Source organism: Taudactylus pleione, unplaced genomic scaffold (assembly GCF_031769625.1).
Source record: "Taudactylus pleione unplaced genomic scaffold, aTauple2 ptg000978l, whole genome shotgun sequence".
NCBI classification, from domain to species: domain Eukaryota; kingdom Metazoa; phylum Chordata; class Amphibia; order Anura; family Myobatrachidae; genus Taudactylus; species Taudactylus pleione.
The window spans coordinates 1063634-1090767 of record NW_028285379.1 but is presented as its reverse complement, the minus strand read 5'-3'; the positions used below and the strand labels follow the sequence as shown (position 1 = coordinate 1090767).

The 27134-nt window shown below is 47.1% G+C and overlaps 1 protein-coding gene across 3 annotated transcripts in view; it reads right to left on the bottom strand.

Annotated features, from left to right (window-relative positions):
- Positions 1-21094: 21094 nt before the first annotated feature.
- Positions 21095-27134, bottom strand: part of LOC148454567 (tyrosinase-like) — an 87262-nt gene continuing 81222 nt past the window's right edge. For all 3 annotated transcript variants that reach the window (XM_088460761.1, XM_088460762.1, XM_088460760.1), the window contains exons 4-5: positions 24140-24278; positions 21095-21434 (exon numbers count right to left, since the gene is read on the bottom strand). In XM_088460761.1, the coding sequence (XP_088316887.1) occupies positions 21251-21434; positions 24140-24278 (323 nt within the window). In that variant the 3' untranslated portion in view covers positions 21095-21250. The remainder of the gene's footprint in view (positions 21435-24139; positions 24279-27134) is intronic.

Here is a 27134-nt window from a genome sequence, read left to right as displayed (position 1 = left end):
TAGTTCAAAAGTCACATGATACATTCCCCATTAGCTCTCCCAAATACAGTTATGAGTCAGTACTGCTAAACGACCACAGGGGGCGCTGCTGTGATCAGACATATGCATTGTATGGATCTGATGTATATTGTCAGGATTCATTCTCCTAGTATATTAATTCACTCCTAATCAGCTTAATACACAGTGCTGCATGCTACTGTATATACTGTACTTCTGTTTACTCTACAAGACATAGGGGGAGATGTATCAAACCTTCAAGAGCGATAAAATGGAACCGATCAGCGTCTGTCATTTTATAGACTATGCTTTGCAGAACTTCTTTACGTTATCTCTCTCTCTAAGGTTTGATACATCTTCACCCTATCTTTACTGTACTCAGCTCAATTTTATAGGTGTGATGTATAAAACATTCTAAAGACAGGTAAAGAACTTGCCCATATTGAGACCATCCCCCTATTTTTATGTGGAGGCTGTAATCCCACCCGCCCTATTGTTAATCTAGAGTAGCTCTGGTGTGCATTACGTGACATTAATGGGTGCAATGAAAAAATGAGGCAGAGTTTTTTTCCTTGTAATTACTGTATTTAAAAGATAAAAAAAAGTGACACATTACAATACTCTGCATTTGGGTCTCTCTCACTTGTATATTATGGAAATAAAAAATCTAACAATTAAATTAACATTGCAGAGCTAAACATGTCACTACTACTAGTAGTTTGTTATATATTGCTTTTTTAAAATATTATAAGATCAGACATATTAAACATAGCTGACCATATGAACAAGACTATAACTCACCTAATGAGCTAGTAGAAGAAATCCCTACTGTGTGTAATAGACTAGTTCTAGGTTTCCAATCACTTCTCTCAGCAGTGATTGTAATGACCTAAATGAACTACATGAACTGATCACCAGAATGAACTACATTTCCCATCACTACTCTGCACTACTCAGCTCCCATCAGATGCAGGGCACATGTATCACCTTCCTCTGAGAGTGGGGACCCCAGGCATGGAATGTTGCCCTGGACAGAGCATCCAATCAGGGGAAGGGAATGAGGATTGCAGCTTGCAACATTGTATTGTCTCTAGCTGCATTAACCCATTTTGTCCCTGTTATTTCTGTAGAGGTGAGCTGTGTGGAGCACGCCTCAGCCTTGCTGGCTACAGAAGCATGCTGGAACCTGTAGTTCCACAGGTTTCTATGGGGGTACCACATATGTCTGATCAGTGCTTTCCCCGCCCCTGTGTGTATGTGATCCGATGCTTTCCACGCCCCTGTGTGTGTGTGATTCGGTGCTTTCCCCGCCCCTGTGTGTATGTGATCCGATGCTTTCCCCGCCCCTCTGTGTATGTGATCCGGTGCTTTCCACGCCCCTGTGTGTATGTGATCCGGTGCTTTCCCCGCCCCTGTGTGTATGTGATCCAGTGCTTTCCCCGCCCCCCTGTGTGTATGTGATCCGGTGCTTCCCCCGCCCCTGTGTGTGTGTGTGATCCGGTGCTTTCCCCGCCCCTGTGTGTATGTGATCCGGTGCTTTCCCCGCCCCTGTGTGTATGTGATCCGGTGCTTTCCCCGCCCCTGTGTGTGTGTGATCCGGTGCTTCCCCCGCCCCTGTGTGTGTGTGATCCGGTGCTTTCCTCACCCCTGTGTGTATGTGATCCGGTGCTTTCCTCACCCCTGTGTGTGTGTGTGATCCGGTGCTTCCCCCCTCCCTGTGTGTGTGTGATCCGGTGCTTCCCCCCGCCCCTGTGTGTATGTGATCCGGTGCTTTCCCCGCCCCTGTGTGTATGTGATCCGGTGCTTTCCCCGCCCCTGTGTGTATGTGATCCGGTGCTTTCCCCGCCCCTGTGTGTGTGTGATCCGGTGCTTTCCCCGCCCCTGTGTGTATGTGATCCGGTGCTTTCCCCGCCCCTGTGTGTATGTGATCCGGTGCTTTCCCCGCCCCTGTGTGTATGTGATCCGGTGCTTTCCCCGCCCCTGTGTGTGTGTGATCCGGTGCTTTCCCCGCCCCTGTGTGTATGTGATCCGGTGCTTTCCCCGCCCCTGTGTGTATGTGATCCGGTGCTTTCCCCGCCCCTGTGTGTGTGTGATCCGGTGCTTCCCCCGCCCTGTGTGTGTGTGATCCGGTGCTTTCCTCACCCCTGTGTGTATGTGATCCGGTGCTTTCCTCACCCCTGTGTGTGTGTGAGATCCGGTGCTTCCCCCCTCCCTCTGTGTGTGTGATCCGGTGCTTCCCCTGCCCCTGTGTGTATGTGATCCGGTGCTTTCCTCACCCCTGTGTGTATGTGATCCGGTGCTTTCCTCACCCCTGTGTGTGTGTGTGATCCGGTGCTTCCCCCCTCCCTGTGTGTGTGTGATCCGGTGCTTCCCCCCGCCCCTGTGTGTATGTGATCTGGTGCTTTCCTCACCCCTGTGTGTATGTGATCCGGTGCTTTCCTCACCCCTGTGTGTGTGTGTGATCCGGTGCTTCCCCCCTCCCTGTGTGTGTGTGATCCGGTGCTTCCCCCCGCCCCTGTGTGTATGTGATCTGGTGCTTTCCCCGCCCCTGTGTGTATGTGATCCGGTGCTTTCCCCGCCCCTGTGTGTGTGTGATCCGGTGCTTTCCCCGCCCCTGTGTGTATGTGATCCGGTGCTTTCCCCGCCCCTGTGTGTATGTGATCCGGTGCTTTCCTCACCCCTGTGTGTGTATGTGATCCGGTGCTTTCCCCGCCCCTGTGTGTATGTGATCCGGTGCTTTCCCGCCCCTGTGTGTGTGTGATCCGGTGCTTTCCCCGCCCCTGTGTGTGATCCGGTGCTTTCCCCGCCCCTGTGTGTATGTGATCCATTGATTTTTCCCCGCCCCTGTGTGTGATCCGGTGCTTTCCCCGCCCCTGTGTGTGATCCGGTGCTTTCCCCGCCCCTGTGTGTGATCCGGTGCCTTCCCCGCCCCTGTGTGTGTGTGATCCGGTGCTTTCCCTGCCCCTGTGTGTATGTGATCCGGTGCTTTCCCCGCCCCTGTGTGTATGTGATTCATGCCTTCTCCGCCCCTGTGTGTATGTGATCCGGTGCTTTCCCCGCCCCTGTGTGTATGTGATTCGGTGCCTTCCCCGCCCCTGTGTGTATGTGATCCGGTGCCTTCCCCGCCCCTGTGTGTATGTGATCCGGTGCTTTCCCCGTCCCTGTGTGTATGTGATTCGGTGCCTTCCCTGCCCCTGTGTGTGATCCGGTGCTTTCCTCGCCCCTGTGTGACATTTTTATGGATTTTGCAGTTCTTTTTGCATTTCCACTTAAAAATTAAAAGTGGTGTTTCCCATAGCAACCAATCAGATTATAGCTCTCATTTCTCTATTGCATTACAGACAATGATGATAGTATCTGATAGGCCGCTGTAAGTAACACCGATACTGCTCATAAGCTTTAGTAAATCTACGCTTGTGAGTCTTAGGGGCTGATTCAGTCGCTATTGTTTTCGGGACTGCGCATACGATGGAGCCACAGTGCTTGGGGAAACTTTGTGAGCCTCAATGGGGAGCAGTGTCTGAACGCAGGCGTGCCGCCGGCATTTAGGGGCTCGCTGCAGCGATTGCATTGTTGGACAGAGCTTCACTGGCCTCGGCAGCTGAATATTCTGAGCAACTTTAGGGTTACGCAGATGTCCGATGGTTCAGCTGATGAGCACAATGGTGATCTGATGCTGCATCTTCAGACGCAGGCAGCAGATCTGAGAACCAAAGACGTCTTCTGCTACATTAACAAAACTTCTCAGATCCGCTGCGGCCAGGGACGCAGCATGATCGCTCCTGCGTCCATCGCTGCGTCACGCCCTTACTTTGCATGTCATGGAAGCTGTGCTGGGATCTCCTGTAATTCTGTTCCTGAGTCTCTGCTGCACCATCGATCTTTCTGCTTTAGAAGATTGTCCTGAGTCCTGAATACTACAGACCTGATAACCCGCCGTGAGAAGCCGCCGTTAGTCCTCAGTGTGACGGCTCCAGCAGCCATCGTCCAGCGCAGGGACCCTCTATCATCCGAACAATGTGTATATTCATGATAATCACGAAGGCCTGTAGGTATGTTATTAAAACCACGTTAGGTTGGTCGGTAAACGTATTATATTTATATTTAGTAGCGTGTATTGGAGGACTGTATGCTGGTATTATATTTAGTAGCGTGTATAGGGGGACTGTATTCTGGTATTATATTTAGTAGCGTGTATAGGGGGACTGTATTCTGGTATAATATTTAGTAGCGTGTATAGGAGGACTGTATTCTGGTATTATATTTAGTAGCGTGTATAGGAGGACTGTATTCTGGTATAATATTTAGTAGCGTGTATAGGAGGACTGTATTCTGGTATTATATTTAGGAGCGTATATAGGAGGACTGTATTCTGGTATAATATTTAGTAGCGTGTATACGGGGACTGTATTCTGGTATTATATTTAGTAGCGTGTATAGGGGGACTGTATGCTGGTATTATATTTAGTAGCGTGTATAGGGGGACTGTATGCTGGTATTATATTTAGTAGCGTGCATACGGGGACTGTATTCTGGTATAATATTTAGTAGCGTGTATAGGGGGACTGTATTCTGGTATTATATTTAGTAGCGTGTATAGGAGGACTGTATTCTGGTATTATATTATTTAGTAGCGTGTATAGGGGGACTGTATTCTGGTATTATATTTAGTAGCGTGTATAGGGGGACTGTATGCTGGTATTATATTTAGTAGCGTGCATACGGGGACTGTATTCTGGTATTATATTTAGTAGCGTGTATAGGGGGACTGTATGCTGGTATTATATTTAGTAGCGTGCATACGGGGACTGTATTCTGGTATTATATTTAGTAGCGTGTATACGGGGACTGTATTCTGGTATAATATTTAGTAGCGTGTATAGGAGGACTGTATTCTGGTATAATATTTAGTAGCGTGTATAGGAGGACTGTATTCTGGTATAATATTTAGGAGCGTATATAGGAGGACTGTATTCTGGTATTATATTTAGTAGCGTGTATAGGGGACTGTATTCTGGTATAATATTTAGGAGCGTATATAGGAGGACTGTATTCTGGTATTATATTTAGTAGCGTGTATAGGGGACTGTATTCTGGTATAATATTTAGTAGCGTGTATAGGGGGACTGTATTCTGGTATAATATTTAGTAGCGTGTATAGGGGGACTGTATTCTGGTATAATATTTAGTAGCGTGTATAGGGGGACTGTATTCTGGTATTATATTTAGTAGCGTGTATAGGGGGACTGTATTCTGGTATTATATTTAGTAGCGTGTATAGGGGGAATGTATTCTGGTATTATATTTAGTAGCGTGTATACGGGGACTGTATTCTGGTATTATATTTAGTAGCGTGTATACGGGGACTGTATTCTGGTATAATATTTAGTAGCGTGTATACGGGGACTGTATTCTGGTATTATATTTAGTAGCGTGTATACAGGGACTGTCTGCTGGTATTATATTTAGTAGCGTGTATACGGGGACTGTATTCTGGTATTATATTTAGTAGCGTGTATAGGGGGACTGTATGCTGGTATTATATTTAGTAGCGTGTATACGGGGACTGTATTCTGGTATTATATTTAGTAGCGTGTATACGGGGACTGTATTCTGGTATAATATTTAGTAGCATGTATACGGGGACTGTATTCTGGTATAATATTTAGGAGCGTGTATAGGGGGACTGTATTCTGGTATTATATTTAGTAGCGTGTATACGGGGACTGTATTCTGGTATAATATTTAGTAGCATGTATACGGGGACTGTATTCTGGTATTATATTTAGGAGCGTATATAGGAGGACTGTATTCTGGTATTATATTTAGTAGCGTGTATAGGGGGACTGTATTCTGGTATTATATTTAGTAGCGTGTATAGGGGGACTGTATTCTGGTATTATATTTAGTAGCGTGTATACGGGGACTGTATTCTGGTATTATATTTAGTAGCGTGTATACGGGGACTGTATTCTGGTATTATATTTAGTAGCGTGTATAGGGGGACTGTATTCTGGTATTATATTTAGTAGCGTGTATACGGGGACTGTATTCTGGTATAATATTTAGTAGCATGTATACGGGGACTGTATTCTGGTATTATATTTAGTAGCGTGTATAGGGGACTGTATTCTGGTATAATATTTAGGAGCGTGTATAGGGGGACTGTATTCTGGTATTATATTTAGTAGCGTGTATAGGGGGACTGTATTCTGGTATTATATTTAGTAGCGTGTATAGGGGGACTGTATTCTTGTATAATATTTAGTAGCGTGTATAGGGGGACTGTATTCTGGTATTATATTTAGTAGCGTGAATAGGGGGACTGTATTCTGGTATTATATTTAGTAGCGTGTATACGGGGACTGTATTCTGGTATTATATTTAGTAGCGTGTATACGGGGACTGTATTCTGGTATTATATTTAGTAGCGTGTATACGGGGACTGTATTCTGGTATTATATTTAGTAGCGTGTATAGGTGGTCAGTATTCTGCTATAATATTTAGTAGGGGTGTGCACCGGCCACTTTTCGTGTTTTGTGTTTTGGTTTTGGATCTGGATCTTTCTTCGTGTTTTGGATCTGGATTGGTTTTGCCAAAACCACCCTTCCGTGTTTTGGGTTCTTGGTTTTGTGTTTTGGATCTGGATTTTTTCTTTAAAAATAAAAAAAAACGCTAAAATCACATAAATGGGCCTTTTTTTGATCCTACGCTATTAATATCCCCAATAACATTAATTTCCTCTCATTTCCACTCTATTCTGAACACCTCACACCTCACAATATTGTTTTTAGGCCAAAAGGTTGCACCGAGGAAGCTGGATGACTATGCTAAGCGACACAAGTGGGCGGCACAAACACGTGGCCCATCTAGGAGTGGCACTGCAGTGGCAGACAGGAAGCCAATCAGCGTTATGGTGCCCATTTGCATGTAGCACGAACCCGGGAGATCCGTGCTACATGCATCTGTATGATTGGGACAGAGCAAATTAAGGTCCGTGAGACCCGTCTGTGCTGCTGTGGTAAAAAAAAAAAAAAAAAAAAAACCTGTGTAAAAAAAGAAAAAAATGGCGTGCACCCCCCCAAAAAAGAGCAACCAGCCCCGGGCATTAGTAACCCAGTGCTGGGTGTGCTTAAATACAGGGGACAAATGACGTAGGGGTCCCCTGTACTTAAGCACAACCAGCACCGGGCTAGTCAGAACCAGCGCTGGTTGCCAAAATACGGGGGACAAACGACGTAGGGGTCCCCCGTATTCTGCGCAACCAGCTCTGGGCTCTGATCCGGTCCTGGTTCTGGAAATACAGGGGAAAAAAATTAGTAGGGTTCCCCTGTATGTTCCAGAACCAGCACTGGACTTTTTCTAGCGGGGGGCTGATGCCACAGCCAGGGGAGCCCTTTCACCGGGCCCCCCAGCCGCAGCATCAGCCCTGACCGCTAGTCAGCCCAGGTCGGGGATCCCTGGAGAGCTGGGGACCCCCCCCAATAAAGGGGTCACCCTCTCCAGGGCACCCCAGGCCCAGGCTGATAGCACGGGGCTATCCCCGCCACCCCTGGTGGCGGTGGGTGGCGGGTTGATTGTGTGGTGTGGTGTAAATAAAGAATATCAAACATTGTCTTTACAAGTAGAACTGCAAGTCCCAGCTAGCCTGCCCCGCATGCTGGTACTTGGAGAACCACAAGTACCAGCATGCAGGGCATTAAGGGTCCACTAGTACCTGTAGTTCACCTGTAAAACAAATGTTTAAAAAAACACAGGACACACACACCGTGACAGTATAAGTTTATTAAACATACATACACACACACACACACATGTACACATACTCACCTATGTAACATCGTCCACTTGTCCGGTAAAGTATCCATAGGGGACCTGTGAAAAAAAACATACTCACCATCTCCTATGCGAGGTTCTGTCCTCTTCGTTCCAAAGTAGGCATCCCCGGACTTGGCAAAAAAAAAAACGAAAACGCGATCCACGAACTTAGTACCGTTCTATAGAACAGTACTTCCCGAATGAGAGCTTAGCGGCGAGGTATCACCATGGAAACCCCGCTGCTAAGCGTTCATTGGCTGAGAGAGGTCATCTCCCGTCTCTCAGCCAATGAACGGCTCCCTCCATTGTAGTCAATGGTGGGAGCCGCAAGGTTATTAAAGTTTACCCTGTGGCTCCCACCATTGACTACAATGGAGGGAGCCGTTCATTGGCTGAGAGACGGGAGATGACCTCTCTCAGCCAATGAACGCTTAGCAGCGGGGTTTCCATGTTGATACCCCGCCGCTAAGCTCTCATTCGGGAAGTACCGTTCTATAGAACGGTACTAAGTTCGTGGATCGCGTTTTCGTTTTTTTTTTTGCCAAGTCTGGGGATGCCTACTTTGGAACGAAGAGGACAGAACCTCGCATAGGAGATGGTGAGTATGTTTTTTTTCACAGGTCCCCTATGGATACTTTACCGGACAAGTGGACCGATGCTACAGGTTACATAGGTGAGTATGTGTACATGTGTGTGTGTGTGTGTGTGTGTGTGTGTGTGTATGTATGTTTAATAAACTTATACTGTCACGGTGTGTGTGTCCTGTGTTTTTTTTTTACAGGTACTAGTGTGCCCTTAATGCCCTGCATGCTGGTACTTGTGGTTCTCCAAGTAGTAGCATGCTGGGCAGGCTTGCTTGGACTTGCAGTTCTACTTGTAAAGACAATGTTTGATATTCTTTATTTACACCACACCACACAATCAACCCGCCACCCACCGCCACCAGGGGTGGCGGGGATAGCCCCGGGCTATCAGCCTGGGCCTGGGGTGCCCTGGAGAGGGTGACCCCTTTATTGGGGAGGTCCCCAGCTCTCCAGGGATCCCCGGCCTGGGCTGACTAGCGGTCAGGGCTGATGCTGCGGCTGGGGGGCCCGGTGAAAGGGCTCCCCTGGCTGTGGCATCAGCCCCCCGCTAGAAAAAGTCCAGTGCTGGTTCTGGAACATACAGGGGAACCCTACTAATTTTTTTTCCCTGTATTTCCAGAACCAGGACCGGATCAGAGCCCAGAGCTGGTTGCGCAGAATACGGGGGCCCCTACGTCGTTTGTCCCCGTATTTTGGCAACCAGCGCTGGTACTGACTAGCCCGGTGCTGGTTGTGCTTAAGTACAGGGTACCCCTACGTCGTTTGTCCCCTGTATTTAAGCACACCCAGCGCTGGGTCACTAATGCCCGGGGCTGGTTGCTCTTTTTTTGGGGGGGGGGGCACGCCATTTTTTTCTTTTTTTACACAGGTTTTTTTTTTTACCACAGCAGCACAGACGGGTCTCACGGACCTTAATTTGCTCTGTGCCAATCACACAGATGCAAGTAGCACAGATCTCCTGGTCCGTGCGTGCATCTGTGTCATTGAAATACACAGCAGCACAGACGGGTCTCACTGACCCATCTGTGCTCTGTGTCACTGTCAGTCACACAGATGCATGTAGCACGGATCTCACGAGTCCGTGCTACATGCAAATGAGCACCATAATGCTGATTGGCTGAGAGCCGTGACAGACGGCTCTGTCAGCCAATCAGCACTTTGCCCATTAAAGGCAAAAGCATTTTTTTTTTAAATGGCCACTCGAGGCAAAACCTCGAGATCCGACAGCAGATCTCGAGGTTTTGCCTCGGGAGAGGGATCCGGGGCAGACAGGGAGATCCGAGCTTGTCCTGTATTCTGGTATTATATTTAGTAGCGTGTATAGGGGCACTGTACATGTACTTGGAGAGAGAAAAAGTGGAGGGAGAAAAAGTACCAATGAATACACCTGCGCTCCTGCTGGGTGACCTGGGAAATGTGTCAGTGAGTAATGATTACACATGTGCTCCTGCTGGGTGACCTGGGAAATGTGTCAGTGAGTAATGATTACACCTGTGCTCCTGCTGGGTGACCATAGAAATGTGTCAGTGAGTGATGAATACACCTGTGCACCTGCTGGGTGACCTGGGAAATGTGTCAGTGAGTAATGAATACACCTGTGCACCTGCTGGGTGACCTGGGAAATGTGTCAGTGAGTAATGAGTACACCTGTGCACCTGCTGGGTGACCTGGGAAATGTGTCAGTGAGTAATGAATACACCTGTGCACCTGCTGGGTGACCTGGGAAATGTGTCAGTGAGTAATGAGTACACCTGTGCTCCTGCTGGGTGACCTGGGAAATGTGTCAGTGAGTAATGAGTACACCTGTGCACCTGCTGGGTGACCTGGGAAATGTGTCAGTGAGTGATGAATACACTTGTGCACCTGCTGGGTGACCTGGGAAATGTGTCAGTGAGTAATGATTACACCTGTGCTCCTGCTGGGTGACCAGAGAAATGTGTCAGTGAGTGATGAATACACCTGTGCACCTGCTGGGTGACCTGGGAAATGTGTCAGTGAGTAATGAATACACCTGTGCACCTGCTGGGTGACCTGGGAAATGTGTCAGTGAGTAATGAGTACACCTGTGCACCTGCTGGGTGACCTGAGAAATGTGTCAGTGAGTAATGAGTACACCTGTGCACCTGCTGGGTGACCTGGGAAATGTGTCAGTGAGTAATGAGTACACCTGTGCACCTGCTGGGTGACCTGGGAAATGTGTCAGTGAGTAATGAATACACCTGTGCACCTGCTGGGTGACCTGGGAAATGTGTCAGTGAGTAATGAGTACACCTGTGCTCCTGCTGGGTGACCAGAGAAATGTGTCAGTGAGTAATGAGTACACCTGTGCACCTGCTGGGTGACCTGAGAAATGTGTCAGTGAGTAATGAGTACACCTGTGCACCTGCTGGGTGACCTGGGAAATGTGTCAGTGAGTAATGAGTACACCTGTGCACCTGCTGGGTGACCTGGGAAATGTGTCAGTGAGTAATGAGTACACCTGTGCACCTGCTGGGTGACCTGGGAAATGTGTCAGTGAGTGATGAGTACACCTGTGCTCCTGCTGGGTGACCAGAGAAATGTGTCAGTGAGTGATGAATACACCTGTGCACCTGCTGGGTGACCTGGGAAATGTGTCAGTGAGTGATGATTACACCTGTGCTCCTGCTGGGTGACCTGGGAAATGTGTCAGTGAGTGATGAATACACTTGTGCACCTGCTGGGTGACCTGGGAAATGTGTCAGTGAGTGATGAATACACTTGTGCACCTGCTGGGTGACCAGAGAAATGTGTCAGTGAGTGATGAATACACCTGTGCACCTGCTGGGTGACCTGGGAAATGTGTCAGTGAGTAATGAATACACCTGTGCACCTGCTGGGTGACCTGGGAAATGTGTCAGTGAGTAATGAGTACACCTGTGCTCCTGCTGGGTGACCTGGGAAATGTGTCAGTGAGTAATGAGTACACCTGTGCTCCTGCTGGGTGACCTGGGAAATGTGTCAGTGAGTAATGAGTACACCTGTGCACCTGCTGGGTGACCAGAGAAATGTGTCAGTGAGTGATGAATACACCTGTGCACCTGCTGGGTGACCTGGGAAATGTGTCAGTGAGTAATGATTACACCTGTGCTCCTGCTGGGTGACCTGGGAAATGTGTCAGTGAGTGATGAATACACTTGTGCACCTGCTGGGTGACCTGGGAAATGTGTCAGTGAGTAATGATTACACCTGTGCTCCTGCTGGGTGACCAGAGAAATGTGTCAGTGAGTGATGAATACACCTGTGCACCTGCTGAGTGACCAGAGAAATGTGTCAGTGAGTGATGAATACACCTGTGCACCTGCTGGGTGACCTGGGAAATGTGTCAGTGAGTAATGATTACACCTGTGCTCCTGCTGGGTGACTTGGGAAATGTGTCAGTGAGTAATGATTACACCTGTGCTCCTGCTGGGTGACCAGAGAAATGTGTCAGTGAGTGATGAATACACCTGTGCACCTGCTGAGTGACCAGAGAAATGTGTCAGTGAGTGATGAATACACCTGTGCACCTGCTGGGTGACCTGGGAAATGTGTCAGTGAGTGATGAATACACTTGTGCACCTGCTGGGTGACCTGGGAAATGTGTCAGTGAGTAATGATTACACCTGTGCTCCTGCTGGGTGACCAGAGAAATGTGTCAGTGAGTGATGAATACACCTGTGCACCTGCTGAGTGACCAGAGAAATGTGTCAGTGAGTGATGAATACACCTGTGCACCTGCTGGGTGACCTGGGAAATGTGTCAGTGAGTAATGATTACACCTGTGCACCTGCTGGGTGACCTGGGAAATGCGTCAGTGAGTAATGATTACACCTGTGCTCCTGCTGGGTGACCTAGAAAACGTGACCTGTGTGGGGTCCTGGGGACAGAGGGCCCTATTCAGACCTGGACGTTAAGATGCGGACGCACATTATGGGCGAATGTCGTTGCAGTGCGTGTGCGCGAACCAGTCATTGCGATTGGGTCAGAATGTGCCGCTTGTGGGTGGTAACAGGGGAAAATGCTTGTGAACGGGGGAGTGGTGCTGCGAATGCAGGTGTATCTGGGCGTCAAAACGGCGTCCTATGGGTGTGCATAATTAGCATGAAGCGTCATTGTATACGCCACTTGGTTGTATTTCAGCCTGCAGTGATCGCAGTGCTTGCAGCGGGGTATAGGCTACCTCAAGGGCTGCGTGCAGCTCCGATGGCTCTCGGTGTTACTGATTAATCAGACGTGCGCTAAGACAGGAAAGTGGGCATCTTTATACTGGCGTGCGCTCACTCTGCCGTCGCTCTCTAAGACATAGGGGGCGTCCTTACACTAGACAGTGTGATTGCGGAATTTGCATCCCGGCCCCTGACAGCAGCGAGAGAGCGCAGCTTAGCGTCCGGGTCTGAATCTACCCCAGAGTCTGAGAACCTCTGGGTTAAGTCATATACAAGTTATTAGAGTGTAATAATGGCAATTGCCAATACTTTATAGAAATACATCTGATGCAAACATTACTGGTTACGTCACCTATTCCAGCATTGTGAGCTAATAAAAATAAATCTTTTGAATAACATATAGGGGCCTATTCATCAAAACATAATTATCACATGTGATAACTATGGTTTGAACTCGCTGCGAGTACAAACACAGTTTAGGAGGCATTCCTCATGCCTCATTCCTCATGCCTCCTGCCCTAAACTATCACATCCGAAAAACTGCTGTTGGTATGAAGCAGTTTTTCGGAAGTGACAGATTTTTCTCCTAGATTTCACTGCCTGACTTCATGCTGTACATGTGCAGATATATAAGACAGGCTGCGGACTTCATTGCCCCCCTCCCCCCCCCTCCCCGCCGGTGTACGATCTGCCTCCCCCTGGTGTACAATTCCCAAACCCCCCCCTGTGGGTTTCCGCCACCCTCCTTCTTGCCGCCACATCTGGCTCACCTGTTGTCTTTTGGTGAGTCTGGACAACGTGTCGGCAGTGCTCAGCAGTGCAGACATAGCAGGGAGGCATCTAAATATATTCCTGTGCTGTTGCTGCCATATAAATCCTCACATGCTGCCGTGTAAACAGCAGCCTGTGAAGATTATCGGGGGCTGAACGCCATCTCAGAATGGCGTTCAGTAACAAAAAATCCTTTTTCAGAACTTGATGAATGGCCCTGACACTTATTTTTCACAAAAATATATGAAAATGTTAATTTTTACATGCTTTTGTGAAACATATGTGATGATGAATAGGCCCCATTGTCTGAAATCAGCTGTGTCTAATTGGGGAATCCTTGCCTCTCTGCAGGGGTATGGTAAAAACGAAAGCTGCTGCCAAAGAAAGGAGTCTGTGAGGTTTGCTCCACCCTGAAAGTAAGTCCATCTTGCACCCACATGACACCTCCACCCTCCCCTCGCTGGGGTATTACAGCAGCATGGGGTAAATGCTACTCTTCCTGTATATGAGCGAGCCGTTGTAAGGTTTGGCTATGACACTTTGACACTTGTGGGTTAATTTACCAAGATGCAATATTTTATAATCAATGATTCTTGTGGTTCCTCGGTGTGTTAGGTAGGAAAATAAATATTCTGTAACCCCACGCCTGAGATTTGCCTGCATATTTATTATTCTAAAGTTTTAAATCCATCTATAAAAATCACCATAAATCAGCGCTTTGGAAAAATCGCATCCTATGACATGTGACCTGTCACCACCGCTGGCTCTGGCCTGGTAAGGTCATTACCACATCTGTCAGCCAGAGACTATGCGTGTATGGAATCGGTATGTTATATATATGTCAGCCCGGCAGATGAAATACCGATGCCGGAAGTCCAGCAGATGAAGATCCCAACAGGGGAGGTAAGTTGGCTATCCCTAACCCTCTCCCACCCAAACATCCCCCCAGGGGTGCCTAAACCTAACCCCCCCCTCCCAGCACCCTAAACCTAACCCTCTCCCACCCTACCCTCCCCCCAGGGGTGCCTAAACCTAACCCCCCCCTCCCAGCACCCTAAACCTAACCCTCTCCCACCCAAACATCCCCCCAGGGGTGCCTAAACCTAACCCCCTCCTCCCTGCACCCTAAACCTAACCCTCTCGGGGGGATGCCTAACCCTAACCTCCCGTCAGGATTTCGGCGGGGGCTGACAATAGGCATCGGTATTTAGAAGCCTATCATAAGTCCCATGCTGTGATTTCACTGTCGGGAAGTCGGCGGTCGGCTTCCTGACTACATACCGCGAGTATACGTAAAGAAATCCCTATGTAGAGTTGTACGCGGTGCGCCAGACAATTCCGTATACACTTGATTTGCTGCCAGTTCTCTCATCAGTGCTCACTATTTCCAGCTCTAAACACTGGGGCACAGGTGTCAGGAACAGGCGAGACGCGCTCCGCACACCGGTCTATGTTACACCGTGCACCAGGCCCGTACTGTCAGGGGGTGTTCTCAGAATGTACAGGTTGTGCTGCTGTGTTTCCCGTATAAGCATTATAAATATGCTATAAAAACCATTAAATATAGTGATTTTATTACTACCATATACTGATGCACATAGATCCCTCCAGCTCTGTATATGCGGCAGGATTACGCCAGCCGTTCTTACATCCAACCAGGTTATGCGCTCAAGTAAACTTTTAAAATGTACCCACAAAATCATTTATTATTGGTGCGATCAATGAAAGGAGAGCCAATCAGCTTCAGAAGCAAATCTGCCATCAGCCAATCAGTAGTCAGTGCTGGAGACGGCCATGATAGCGATACTGTTAGGCGTATATGCGTCTCTAGGCGATTCTGCATTGTTTCACAATTACGCAAAACTCACCCTTACATTATATGGATTGAGACCTGCCTCTTCCCACGTCTTCAACTAGCTTAGTTACCCTGGATAAGTGGTATGTCCATGTACTGTATCTTAGTTACCCTGGATAAGCGGTATGTCCATCTACTGTAGCTTAGTTACCCTGGATAAGTGGTATGCCCATGTACTGTATCTTAGTTACCCTGGATAAGTGGTATGCCCCGTGTACTGTAGCTTAGTTACCCTGGATAAGTGGTATGCCCCGTGTACTGTAGCTTAGTTACCCTGGATAAGCGGTATGCCAGTGTACTATATCTTAGTTACCCTGGATAAGAGGTATGTCCATGTACTGTATCTTAGTTACCCTGGATAAGTGGTATGCCCCGTGTACTGTAGCTTAGTTACCCTGGATAAGCGGTATGCCAGTGTACTATATCTTAGTTACCCTGGATAAGAGGTATGTCCATCTACTGTAGCTTAGTTACCCTGGATAAGTGGTATGTCCATCTACTGTAGCTTAGTTACCCTGGATAAGCGGTATGTCCATTTACTGTAGCTTAGTTACCCTGGATAAGTGGTATGCCCCGTGTACTGTAGCTTAGTTACCCTGGATAAGCGGTATGTCCATGTACTGTATCTTAGTTACCCTGGATAAGTGGTATGCCCCGTGTACTGTAGCTTAGTTACCCTGGATAAGCGGTATGCCAGTGTACTATATCTTAGTTACCCTGGATAAGAGGTATGTCCATGTACTGTATCTTAGTTACCCTGGATAAGTGGTATGCCCCGTGTACTGTAGCTTAGTTACCCTGGATAAGCGGTATGCCAGTGTACTATATCTTAGTTACCCTGGATAAGAGGTATGTCCATCTACTGTAGCTTAGTTACCCTGGATAAGTGGTATGTCCATCTACTGTAGCTTAGTTACCCTGGATAAGCGGTATGTCCATTTACTGTAGCTTAGTTACCCTGGATCAGTGGTATGTCCGTGTACTGTAGCTTAGTTACCCTGGATAAGTGGTATGTCCGTGTACTGTATCTTAGTTACCCTGGATAAGTGGTATGTCCGTGTACTGTATCTTAGTTACCCTGGATAAGCGGTATGTCCGTGTACTGTATCTTAGTTACCCTGGATAAGCGGTATGTCCATGTACTGTATCTTAGTTACCCTGGATAAGAGGTATGTCCATGTACTGTATCTTAGTTACCCTGGATAAGCGGTATGCCAGTGTACTATATCTTAGTTACCCTGGATAAGAGGTATGTCCATGTACTGTATCTTAGTTACCCTGGATAAGAGGTATGTCCATGTACTGTATGTTAGTTACCCTGGATAAGCGGTATGTCCATGTACTGTATCTTAGTTACCCTGGATAAGCGGTATGTCCATCTACTGTAGCTTAGTTACCCTGGATAAGTGGTATGTCCATCTACTGTATCTTAGTTACCCTGGATAAGTGGTATGTCCATGTTCTGTATCTTAGTTACCCTGGATAAGTGGTATGCCCCGTGTACTGTAGCTTAGTTACCCTGGATAAGCGGTATGCCAGTGTACTATATCTTAGTTACCCTGGATAAGAGGTATGTCCATGTACTGTATCTTAGTTACCCTGGATAAGTGGTATGCCCCGTGTACTGTAGCTTAGTTACCCTGGATAAGCGGTATGCCAGTGTACTATATCTTAGTTACCCTGGATAAGAGGTATGTCCATCTACTGTAGCTTAGTTACCCTGGATAAGTGGTATGTCCATCTACTGTAGCTTAGTTACCCTGGATAAGCGGTATGTCCATTTACTGTAGCTTAGTTACCCTGGATAAGTGGTATGTCCGTGTACTGTAGCTTAGTTACCCTGGATAAGTGGTATGTCCGTGTACTGTATCTTAGTTACCCTGGATAAGTGGTATGTCCGTGTACTGTATCTTAGTTACCCTGGATAAGCGGTATGTCCGTGTACTGTATCTTAGTTACCCTGGATAAGCGGTATGTCCATGTACTGTATCTTAGTTACCCTGGATAAGAGGTATGTCCATGTACTGTATCTTAGTTACCCTGGATAAGAGGTATGCCCGTGTACTGTAGCTTAGTTACCCTGGATAAGTGGTATGCCCATGTACAGTACATGATGTACTGTATCTTAGTTACCCTGGATAAGAGGTATGTCCATGTACTGTATCTTAGTTACCCTGGATAAGTGGTATGCCCCGTGTACTGTATCTTAGTTACCCTGGATAAGAGGTATGCCCGTGTACTGTATCTTAGTTACCCTGGATAAGTGGTATGCCCATGTACAGTACATGATGTACTGTATCTTAGTTACCCTGGATAAGAGGTATGTCCATCTACTGTAGCTTAGTTACCCTGGATAAGAGGTATGCCCATGTTAAAGTCAAACTATAAACCAGGTGTATTCAACATGTGGCCCACACATGCTATAATGCCCTGCCATGGTTTTAGCAAAACTGTGGCATGCCATGCTGGGATGTGTAGTTCCATAGCAACTGGAGGGTCAAATGATGAATGTTCCTGCTAAAAACCTAATTTATCATTATTAAGGTTCTGGACAGAAAAAGTGAATGCCAGAGCCCTAATAATGACCATAGAAATAAGCATAGAAACATAGAATGTGACAGCAGATAAGAACCACTTACTCCATCTAGTCTGCTCCTTTTCATTTATCCTTTTGGTAACTTAAACCCTATTTGCTCCTTATGTCTATCCCAAGCGTGTTTAAATTGTTCCACCGTCTTAGCTTCATCCACCTCTTATGGTAGACTTTTCCACTTATCCATTACCATTTCTGTAACGTAATTTTTCCTCACATTTCCTCTGAGCCTCCCTCCCCCCAGTGTCAGTACATGTCCTTGTGTTCTTGTACATCTCTTCCTCTGAGACTCCCTCCCCCCAGTGTCAGTGCATGTCCTCGTGTTCTTGTACTTCTCTTCATCTGAGCCTCCCTTCCCCCAGTGTCAGTGCATGTCCTCGTGTTCTTGTACATCTCTTCCTCTGAGCCTCCCTCCCCCCAGTGTCAGTGCATGTCCTCGTGTTCTTGTACTTCTCTTCATCTGAGCCTCCCTTCCCCCAGTGTCAGTGCATGTCCTCGTGTTCTTGTACTTCTCTTCATCTGAGCCTCCCTTCCCCCAGTGTCAGTGCATGTCCTCGTGTTCTTGTACTTCTCTTCCTCTGAGCCTCCCTCCCCCCAGTGTCAGTGCATGTCCTCGTGTTCTTGTACTTCTCTTCATCTGAGCCTCCCTTCCCCCAGTGTCAGTGCATGTCCTTGTGTTCTTCTACATCTCTTCCTCTGAGCCTCCTCCCCCAGTGTCAGTGCATGTCCTAGTGTTCTTGTACTTCTCTTCCTCTGAGCCTCCCTCCCCCCAGTGTCAGTGCATGTCCTCGTGTTCTTGTACTTCTCTTCATCTGAGCCTCCCTTCCCCCAGTTTCAGTGCATGACCTTGTGTTCTTGTACAACTCTTCATCTGAGCCTCCCTTCCCCCAGTGTCAGTGCATGTCCTTGTGTTCTTCTACATCTCTTCCTCTGAGCCTCCTCCCCCCAGTGTCAGCGCATGTCCTCGTGTTCTTGTACTTCTCTTCCTCTGAGCCTCCCTTCCCCCAGTGTCAGTGCATGTCCTCGTGTTCTTGTACTTCTCTTCCTCTGAGCCTCCCTCCCCCCAGTGTCAGTGCATGTCCTCGTGTTCTTGTACTTCTCTTCATCTGAGCCTCCCTTCCCCCAGTGTCAGTGCATGTCCTTGTGTTCTTCTACATCTCTTCCTCTGAGCCTCCTCCCCCCAGTGTCAGTGCATGTCCTAGTGTTCTTGTACTTCTCTTCCTCTGAGCCTCCCTCCCCCCAGTGTCAGTGCATGTCCTCGTGTTCTTGTACTTCTCTTCATCTGAGCCTCCCTTCCCCCAGTTTCAGTGCATGACCTTGTGTTCTTGTACAACTCTTCATCTGAGCCTCCCTTCCCCCAGTGTCAGTGCATGTCCTTGTGTTCTTCTACATCTCTTCCTCTGAGCCTCCTCCCCCCAGTGTCAGTGCATGTCCTTGTGTTCTTGTACTTCTCTTCCTTTGAACCTCCCTCCCCCCAGTGTCAGTGCATGACCTTGTGTTCTTGTACAACTCTTCCTCTGAGCCTCCCTCCCCTCAGTCTCAGTACATGTCCTCGTGTTCTAGTACATCTCTTCCTATGAAGAATGTCTCCCTCCTGTACTTTGTAAAAACCCTTCATGTATTTGAATGTTTCTATCATGTCCCCCCTTTCCCTTCTCTGTTCCAAACTATGCATAAGATCTTTTAGTCTTTCCTGGTATGTTTTGTGGTGTAGACCTTGCACCATTGTAGTCGCCCTTCTTTGTACAGTCTCTAATGTATTAATATCCTCCTGGAGAAATGGCCTCCAGAACTGAACACAGTATTGGAGATGAGGACGTACCAATGACCTATACAGTGGTATTATCACTTCTTTCTTTCTGCTACTGATTCCTCTCCCTATGTACCAAGCATCTGACTTGCCTTCCTCATTGCTTTGGTGCATTGCTTGCCTTCAAGTCATCTGAGATGGTGACTCCTAGATCCCTTTCCTCCTCAGTACTTTCCATTATAGAGTCCTTGATACTATATTCAGCCTTTAGCTTATAGAGACCCAAGTGCATGATTTTGCATTTTTTTACATTTAAATTGTAATTGGCATGTTCTTGACCATTCATCTAGTCTACCTAGATCATCAAGCATTTGTTTTAGCCCTCCTGATGTGTCTGCCCTGTTGCATACCTTTGTGTCATCTGCAGAAAGGCATAGTTTCCCTTCAGTACCATTTGCAATATCACAAATAAAGATAGTAAAAAGCATTGGCCCAAGTACTGATCCCTGAGGTTCTCCACTGGTAACATTTCCCTCCTGAGACTGCTCTCCGTTTACTACAACTCTCTGTTTCCTATCCTGCAGCCATGATCTTATCCATTCACCTATCTTTGTATCTAATCCCATACTTTCCAGTTTATTTAACAGTCTGCGATGTGGAACAGTGTCAAAAGCCTTTCTAAAGTCTAGATAAGCTGTATCTATAGCCCCCCTTTATCTATTTCCTTAGTCACCCAGTCAAAAAAGTCAATAAGATTTGTGTGACATGATCTCCCCCCAGTAAATCCATGCTGTATGGGGTCCTGCAAATTGTTGGATTTGAGATATTCCACGACCCTTTCTTTTAATAGTGTTTCCATAATTTTTCCCTACTACTTATGTAAGGCTCACTGGTCGGTAGTTACTGGTTGGTAGTCACTGGTCTCTTCTTTGCTTCCACTTTTGTGCAGTGGGACAACATTTGCTCTTTTCCAGTCCTCTGGAATAACTCCAGTAGCTAGTGACTGGTTGAATAATTCAGTTAATGGTGTTACCAGCACCCCTTTAAGCTCTTTTAGTATCCTTGGATGTATCACATCTGGCCCCATTGATTTATCCAGTTTCAGCTTTGAGAGTTCTGTTAGGACCCTCTCCTCTGTAAATGAAATCTCATGTACCTCGCATATTTTGTATACAGCTATGGGGCCAAATGTAATAGGGTGAGAGTTTAGAAAATGTGAGAGTTTAGCAGTAATCTCTCACATTGGTTGAGTGTTATCTTCAAAATGGGAAAACATCTGAATGAGATTTTAAATCGTGAGAGTTTTTTAAGTCTAAAAAAACATGCAAGTTCACTCTGTTACTTTGTTTTTGGACTCTATTACATTGGCAAGGTTTAAAAAGTGTCAGAAACTCTCACTTTTCTAAACTCTCACCCTATTACATTTGGCCCATGGTGTCTCTTGCAGGTGGACAGACGGACCAAAAATCACCAATTGGTAAAAACATGTTGAACCCTAGACACATTTATCACTGTAATTGTAATATTTTACATTTATTCATTATCTGTTTATCGTAACAACATATTAAAAAGAGCACAAAGAGAAAGTACTGTAATTAAAGGCTTGAAAAATAGAAACATAATTGTCAGTAAGAAAACAAAACAAAACAAAAAAACTTCCCCGGGTTGTAAAATGCACAAACAATGAGCGGCAATCAGCGAAGCTGGCGCATCGGTCACCATTTCTCGGGGTAGGAGGAGAATTTATAGCCAAACGTAGTTGACTTGCGGATGAGAGCTTTGTTCTTATAACAGGGGAAGAACGGAGTCGCACAGTCATTGGGGCCTTGGCCAAACTGATTGTTTTCAGGATACGTTTGTGGTGACGTATCGTACCTGGTGATCCACAGTCCAAATATCCTGTGAATACAGATGGACATCTCACTTGGCAGATCGCTGAGTTTTAATAAGAAGCCAAAGTTACTGAAATTCTTAAAGTTACTGAAATTCCTACATATTTATTATTTGGTGAAAATCAGGTAAAAGTTGGGTAAAATATCCGAAAGTGCCATTATTACTTACAGTAACTGCAGTCAAATCCAAAAAATGACAAATAACGAAAGCCCAAGGCAAACATTTTGATAAATGAAGTTGAAGGATGGTGAATATATATAGGATCTGCCTGAGTGTTTATATTAGCAGTTATCTATTCTTAAATGGTCATTGACAGAAACACGAGACAAAACGTTTCACACAACAATGAGAGCGATGATTCCGGTCACATCTGTGGCCTCTCTCTCTGTGGACACAGGACTATCACTCAGACCAGATCTACCTAATGGGAATTGCTATAACCTCCATTATTTTCCTTATGATATAATGATACATGACACTGGCAATAAGACCAGAGCTGGTTCAGCAAGGTGAGAAGTCTCTAACATCAGGAACATTACTGCAGCCTATAATGCCTCATCCAGACCCCATGCTGGGAATACATCCTGTTAGGTGATGCCTTCATAGACACAGCGCAATGGAAGCTTATGGTGACCACTGCAAGAGGGTTCAACGACCAGCTTGGTCTTCATGGAGCATCCAAACCTCCGCAAGATCATTCCCCTCCTCCCTACATTGGTAGTTGTATTCTGCTCTCAGTTATATAGAATAATAGCCTTATTCTGCTCAGAAGCAGCTGCCTCTAATACCGCCAATACTGATGGGCATGTACAGGAACGGGAATACAGCGCGACGGGCAGGGTGAGCTCTGGTAATGGTGTTACCTGGCCAGAGGCAGCTCATCCCATCTATCTCCTGACCAGTCCCTGCTCACCACAAAGGACATTAATTTCATTTTCTGACAAAGTCATCGGGGTCATTATGACAGACGCGGTGGATGGTTACAGTAAGTCTCACTCAGCGCCTAAGTATAGACCTTAATATAGTGATCTTGGCTTTACATTATCTCCAGCTCCATCGCCAGCATCCTTTCAGCAGCACCTGGGTTATAACCAACAAGACATGGGGCAAAATTTACTAAGCAGCGGTTGGACGACGGTTTCTATTCTAAACCCTGGGGGGTGGGGGTCCGGGGGTTTGGTGGCGGTTTTGCAGCGGTTTCTAAAGGACAGCCCTGTTCTATTATATTCTAAAATGTGTTATGATGGCAGTTTTGCAGCGGTTTTGGCTGCAGATAGCAAAACCGCCGCCAAACCACAGTCAAGACACATTTTAGAATAGAATAGAACAGGGCTGTCATGTAGAAACTGCTGCAAAACCGCCACCAAACCCCCGGACCCCCACCCCCCGGGGTTTAGAATAGAATAGAAACCGCAGTCAAACCGCCGCTTAGTAAATTTTGCCCAAGGTCTATTCATAAAGAAAATTAAAACTGAATTGTTACTTTCTCTATATACTGTATCACATCGGTTTGATGTGCTGTATAGCCTTGTTAAGAAGCAATTCATGTACGCGGTGATGCGATCCGGTATCCAGGGCTTCGGCGGCCCTGTCTTAGGCTGTGGTCCAGGGTGAGTAGCTGGGAGGTGATGGCAGGTGGCTGCGGTCAGGGGAGGCTGCAGTGGCTGCTGGGACATCAAGGGGACAGATCCAGCATCGGGGACCGCGGGCAGAAGACAGGGAGGTAAGCAACTTCCCTGTGCGCTTTGTGGCGGTGTTCAAATAACACCTTCCTGAGACAGCGAATCTGAACACACAGGAGAAGCTGAAAGCTGAGCTTTCCGTCATTTAATAAATCGCACTCGCCATACTAGTATAGTGATGTGATTCAGCCACGGAGCGGGGGTGGAGCTGGCGGAATAATGAACTTCTCCCCGGTAATCCGCTCTGTGACTAGCTCCAAGCAGAGAAAAGCCCTGATTACCACAAAACAGGACGTCCCTCTGCTCCATGAATAGACCCCTCTATCTCCTACACTTTATCTCCATCCAAGGCTTAGTAATTATATCTCTATACCGTATGATATGTATTTCCTCTGCTCCATGTATAGACCCCTCTATCTCCTACACTTTATCTCCATCCAAGGCTTAGTAATTATATCTCTATACATCTCTATACTGTATGATATGTATTTCCTCTGCTCCATGAATAGACCCCTCTATCTCCTACACTTTATCTCCATCCAAGGCTTAGTAATTATATCTCTATACTGTATGATATGTATTTCCTCTACTCCATGTATAGACCCCTCTATCTCCTACACTTTATCTCCATCCAAGGCATAGTAATTATATCTCTATACTGTATGATATATATTTCCTCTACTCCATGAATAGACCCCTCTATCTCCTACACTATATTTCCATCTATACTGTATGATATGTATTTCTTCTGCTCCATGAATAGACCCCATGGAACAAATTGTCCACAACTTCCCCAAGATATGAGAGATGAATTACATAAATCTCCTATTAGCGTTAGTGCGCGTTTCGCTTCTGGTGAACATAACTTTGCACCAAAATGAATGTTTTAGCATCACTGGAAGGCCGGGCGTTGTAGGGACCGTGTACGGGCAGTTCTGTGGTAAAAAAGCTTTGTTCTATGTCAGGTTACTTATTGGTACATTATTATAATAACCACACTGTGGTCTCCTGTGTCACCTTTATACTCACTTGTCAATGAAGCTGTGATGTAATATGAAGATGGGATCATTGCTGGAGATGGGGACCTGAGACATGGTGCCCCCCAGATATACGTGCACCAGGTTGTGCAGGCTCCTTCTCAGGGTCACACCATCCGGAGCCAGGAAACCTGGAAGCAGAGAGCAGGAGGTTTATAGCAGCATGGACCCCAAGCTAAAGAGGCGATGTCACCGCGCAGTTAATTGTGTAATTATAAAACCGCCATCAGCTGGATTTACCACTGTCAGGATTTATTCCTCTGCATCGCGTCTGATTTGTGTCGATTTTACAAGACACAAATTACACAGAATTTACAACAGAAACGTCAGGAAAATATTTTTGCTGAGGATCCAAACTTTTGAGATTTGATACATTTTCACAAATGTGTCTCTTGTGCGTCCCATGGGTGAGTGTAGATTCATGGTCTGACGCGTTGTCACACCTGTGCTCTGCATGCTGTATATAACATTGTACAGAACGTAACATAGTATCTGTAATCCGGCACCTTCGTACAGACATAGCGCTGAATACGCATTTTACCATCTTAGCCAATGATACGCACGGCTAGACGATGAGCCCATTTATCATTATTGTATATAACACGGAGCTGGCTGTATAGTAAACCATATTTCTATGAAATAGTATAGTATATTTGTACTGCCAGAAGCGCTGTAACTAAGGGGCTTATTACCACCTGCGCAAACTGTAAATCTGCGGTATATCTACTCTTTGTGTCAATACAGATTTAAGTGGTCTATTTACTAAGCAGTGTTAGGAGTCAGAGTGAAAAGTGATAAGAAAGTAATAAGTTGCCAGCCAATCAGCTCCCAACTGCCATCTCACAGGCTGTGTTTGAGAAATGACAGTTGGGAGCTGATTGGCTGGTACCTTATCACAGACTTATCACTCTGTCTCCTAACACTGCTTAGTACATAGGCCCCTTAGTTAGGTAGCGTAATGCAGTTACGTAGATGAACAGCCACTGATCATTCAGCTGTAACTCGGAGGGGATCTGGAGAAGGCTCTCTGGCTCGCTAACCCCCATATTGATATATCTATATATTGTAGCTCTCACGAGCAGGGCCCTCTTCCCTAATGTGCTTTTCTTTCCCTCACTTATACAGACATCTACTCCATACTGCACCTAACCCTACGTTTCTGCCACCTTGTTACTTACTTCAGCATAATAACCACTGTTACAGCAATGTGTATATGTGGGAGGTCAGGGACAGGGCACCCCTCCTCCCCCAAAGACGGCGCTGCCGCCAGGGACCGGTCCCTGCGTTGCCGGATGCGCCCACGTGGTGTGGCGCATCATCACTGGGCGACGCGGTGGGCCAATGATGGCCTGCCGCATCACCGACCCCAGAAGGATATGCGGCAGGTTATTTAAACCTCCACGTGCAGCCCGGCAGGGTGTTGTGTTCGGGCGCTGCTTGAAGAGACAGAGTGAGTCCTGGACGCAGTTGGCTGATCAGGTAATGAGGTCCCTTTTGTTTGAATTGTTAGGACACTGTGCCACCACCATGCGGTGTTAGGCCGAGGCCACTGTGCCGCATTGTTAGGCCACTGTACCCCATTGTTAGGCCACTGTACTCCTAGTGTTACGGTTCAGCGCTAGGCTGCAGGTATTGTTAGCGTACGTTGCTAGGCCGCTGGTATTGTTATTGTTCGGCGCTAGGCCACAGGTATCACCACTGCTTGGTGCCAGGCCGCAGGCATTGTTCTTGTGCAGCGCTAGGCTGCTGCGCTCTTTTGCAGGTGCTGCGATCAGGACCACTCGCCCATCAAGGGGACGAGAGCATACTCGGTGAGCGCAATCTGTGTTTGTGTGTTGCATAGTTGTTTTGGGTCATCCACTCTTCCTTTTACCCTTTTCAGGTGTTTTCCGTCGGGTTGCACCCTGGTGTCGCCTACGGGCACAGGTCCACACCCACCAGCATCTGGAAGCGTCTTCTTGCTTGGATCCAGTGGGAGGATGATTCAATCTCCCAATTCGCCAATGCCCTCCAACGTTGCACAGATGAGATACAGGCTCAGCAGGATGAGGACTGGCTGGCTGGAAATCCAGATTCTGTCTTACGGTATCTATTTGTGGCAGGACTAAGAAGTAGGCCCCTATGCCACTGCCTCCAGGACAAGATCAAGGAGGACCCCCACTTTACAATCCACGATATTGGAGACATATAGGGTGCAGAAACCCGTGCAGCAGGCCCTACAAAGGGTGGTGCGGCTATGCAAAGTACACTTTCCAGCCACCAATGCAGGCCCGCTGAGATGTATCAAGACCCACCATAACCAAAGGGTGGGGATCCCCGCTAGGCAGGAGGTGGTCCTGGACCTGCCTGTGCAGGCACAACAATGACTGGAAGGAAGACGTCATGATAGAGCCCTGATGGTTTGGCCAAACAGATGCCAGATTGATCATGGATCGGGTTTTGGCAGTGGTTAGGCATGGAGTGGTGCCTGTCTGGATCTGGGAGAACCTGGGGGACTACCCTGCCTGGTTTCCTCCCAGGACAATCTTAGCCCAGGTGGAGGCAGTGCCTGAAGGCAGCAGCAAGTCAGGATGAGACATTCTCCTGGATCCCAACATGCAGAAGCCATGGCCGCTGGCCATGAGGGTAGAGAAGCGGGAAGAGCCACGTCCGAGTGATACTATAGCAAATGGACATGGCCCTGGGAGAGTTCGGCTTGGCCGATGTAAAGAAACTCGAGCGACTGCTGTGGAAGAGACATGCAGTGAGGAGGAATTCAGCTACACACAGGAGTTGGAGCATGAAATTAACACTGGGGACCAAACACCCATCAGAGAGCGATATTGACCCATCCCACTTAAGCTATACCAGGTGGTAAAGCCCATGATCCATCAGATGCTGGATAATCACGTCATCAAGGAGAGCAAGAGCCCATGGGCAGCTCTGATTGTACTGGTTAAAAAAATATATGGGGCCCTCACCCATGCCCCTGTACTTGCCTACGCTGA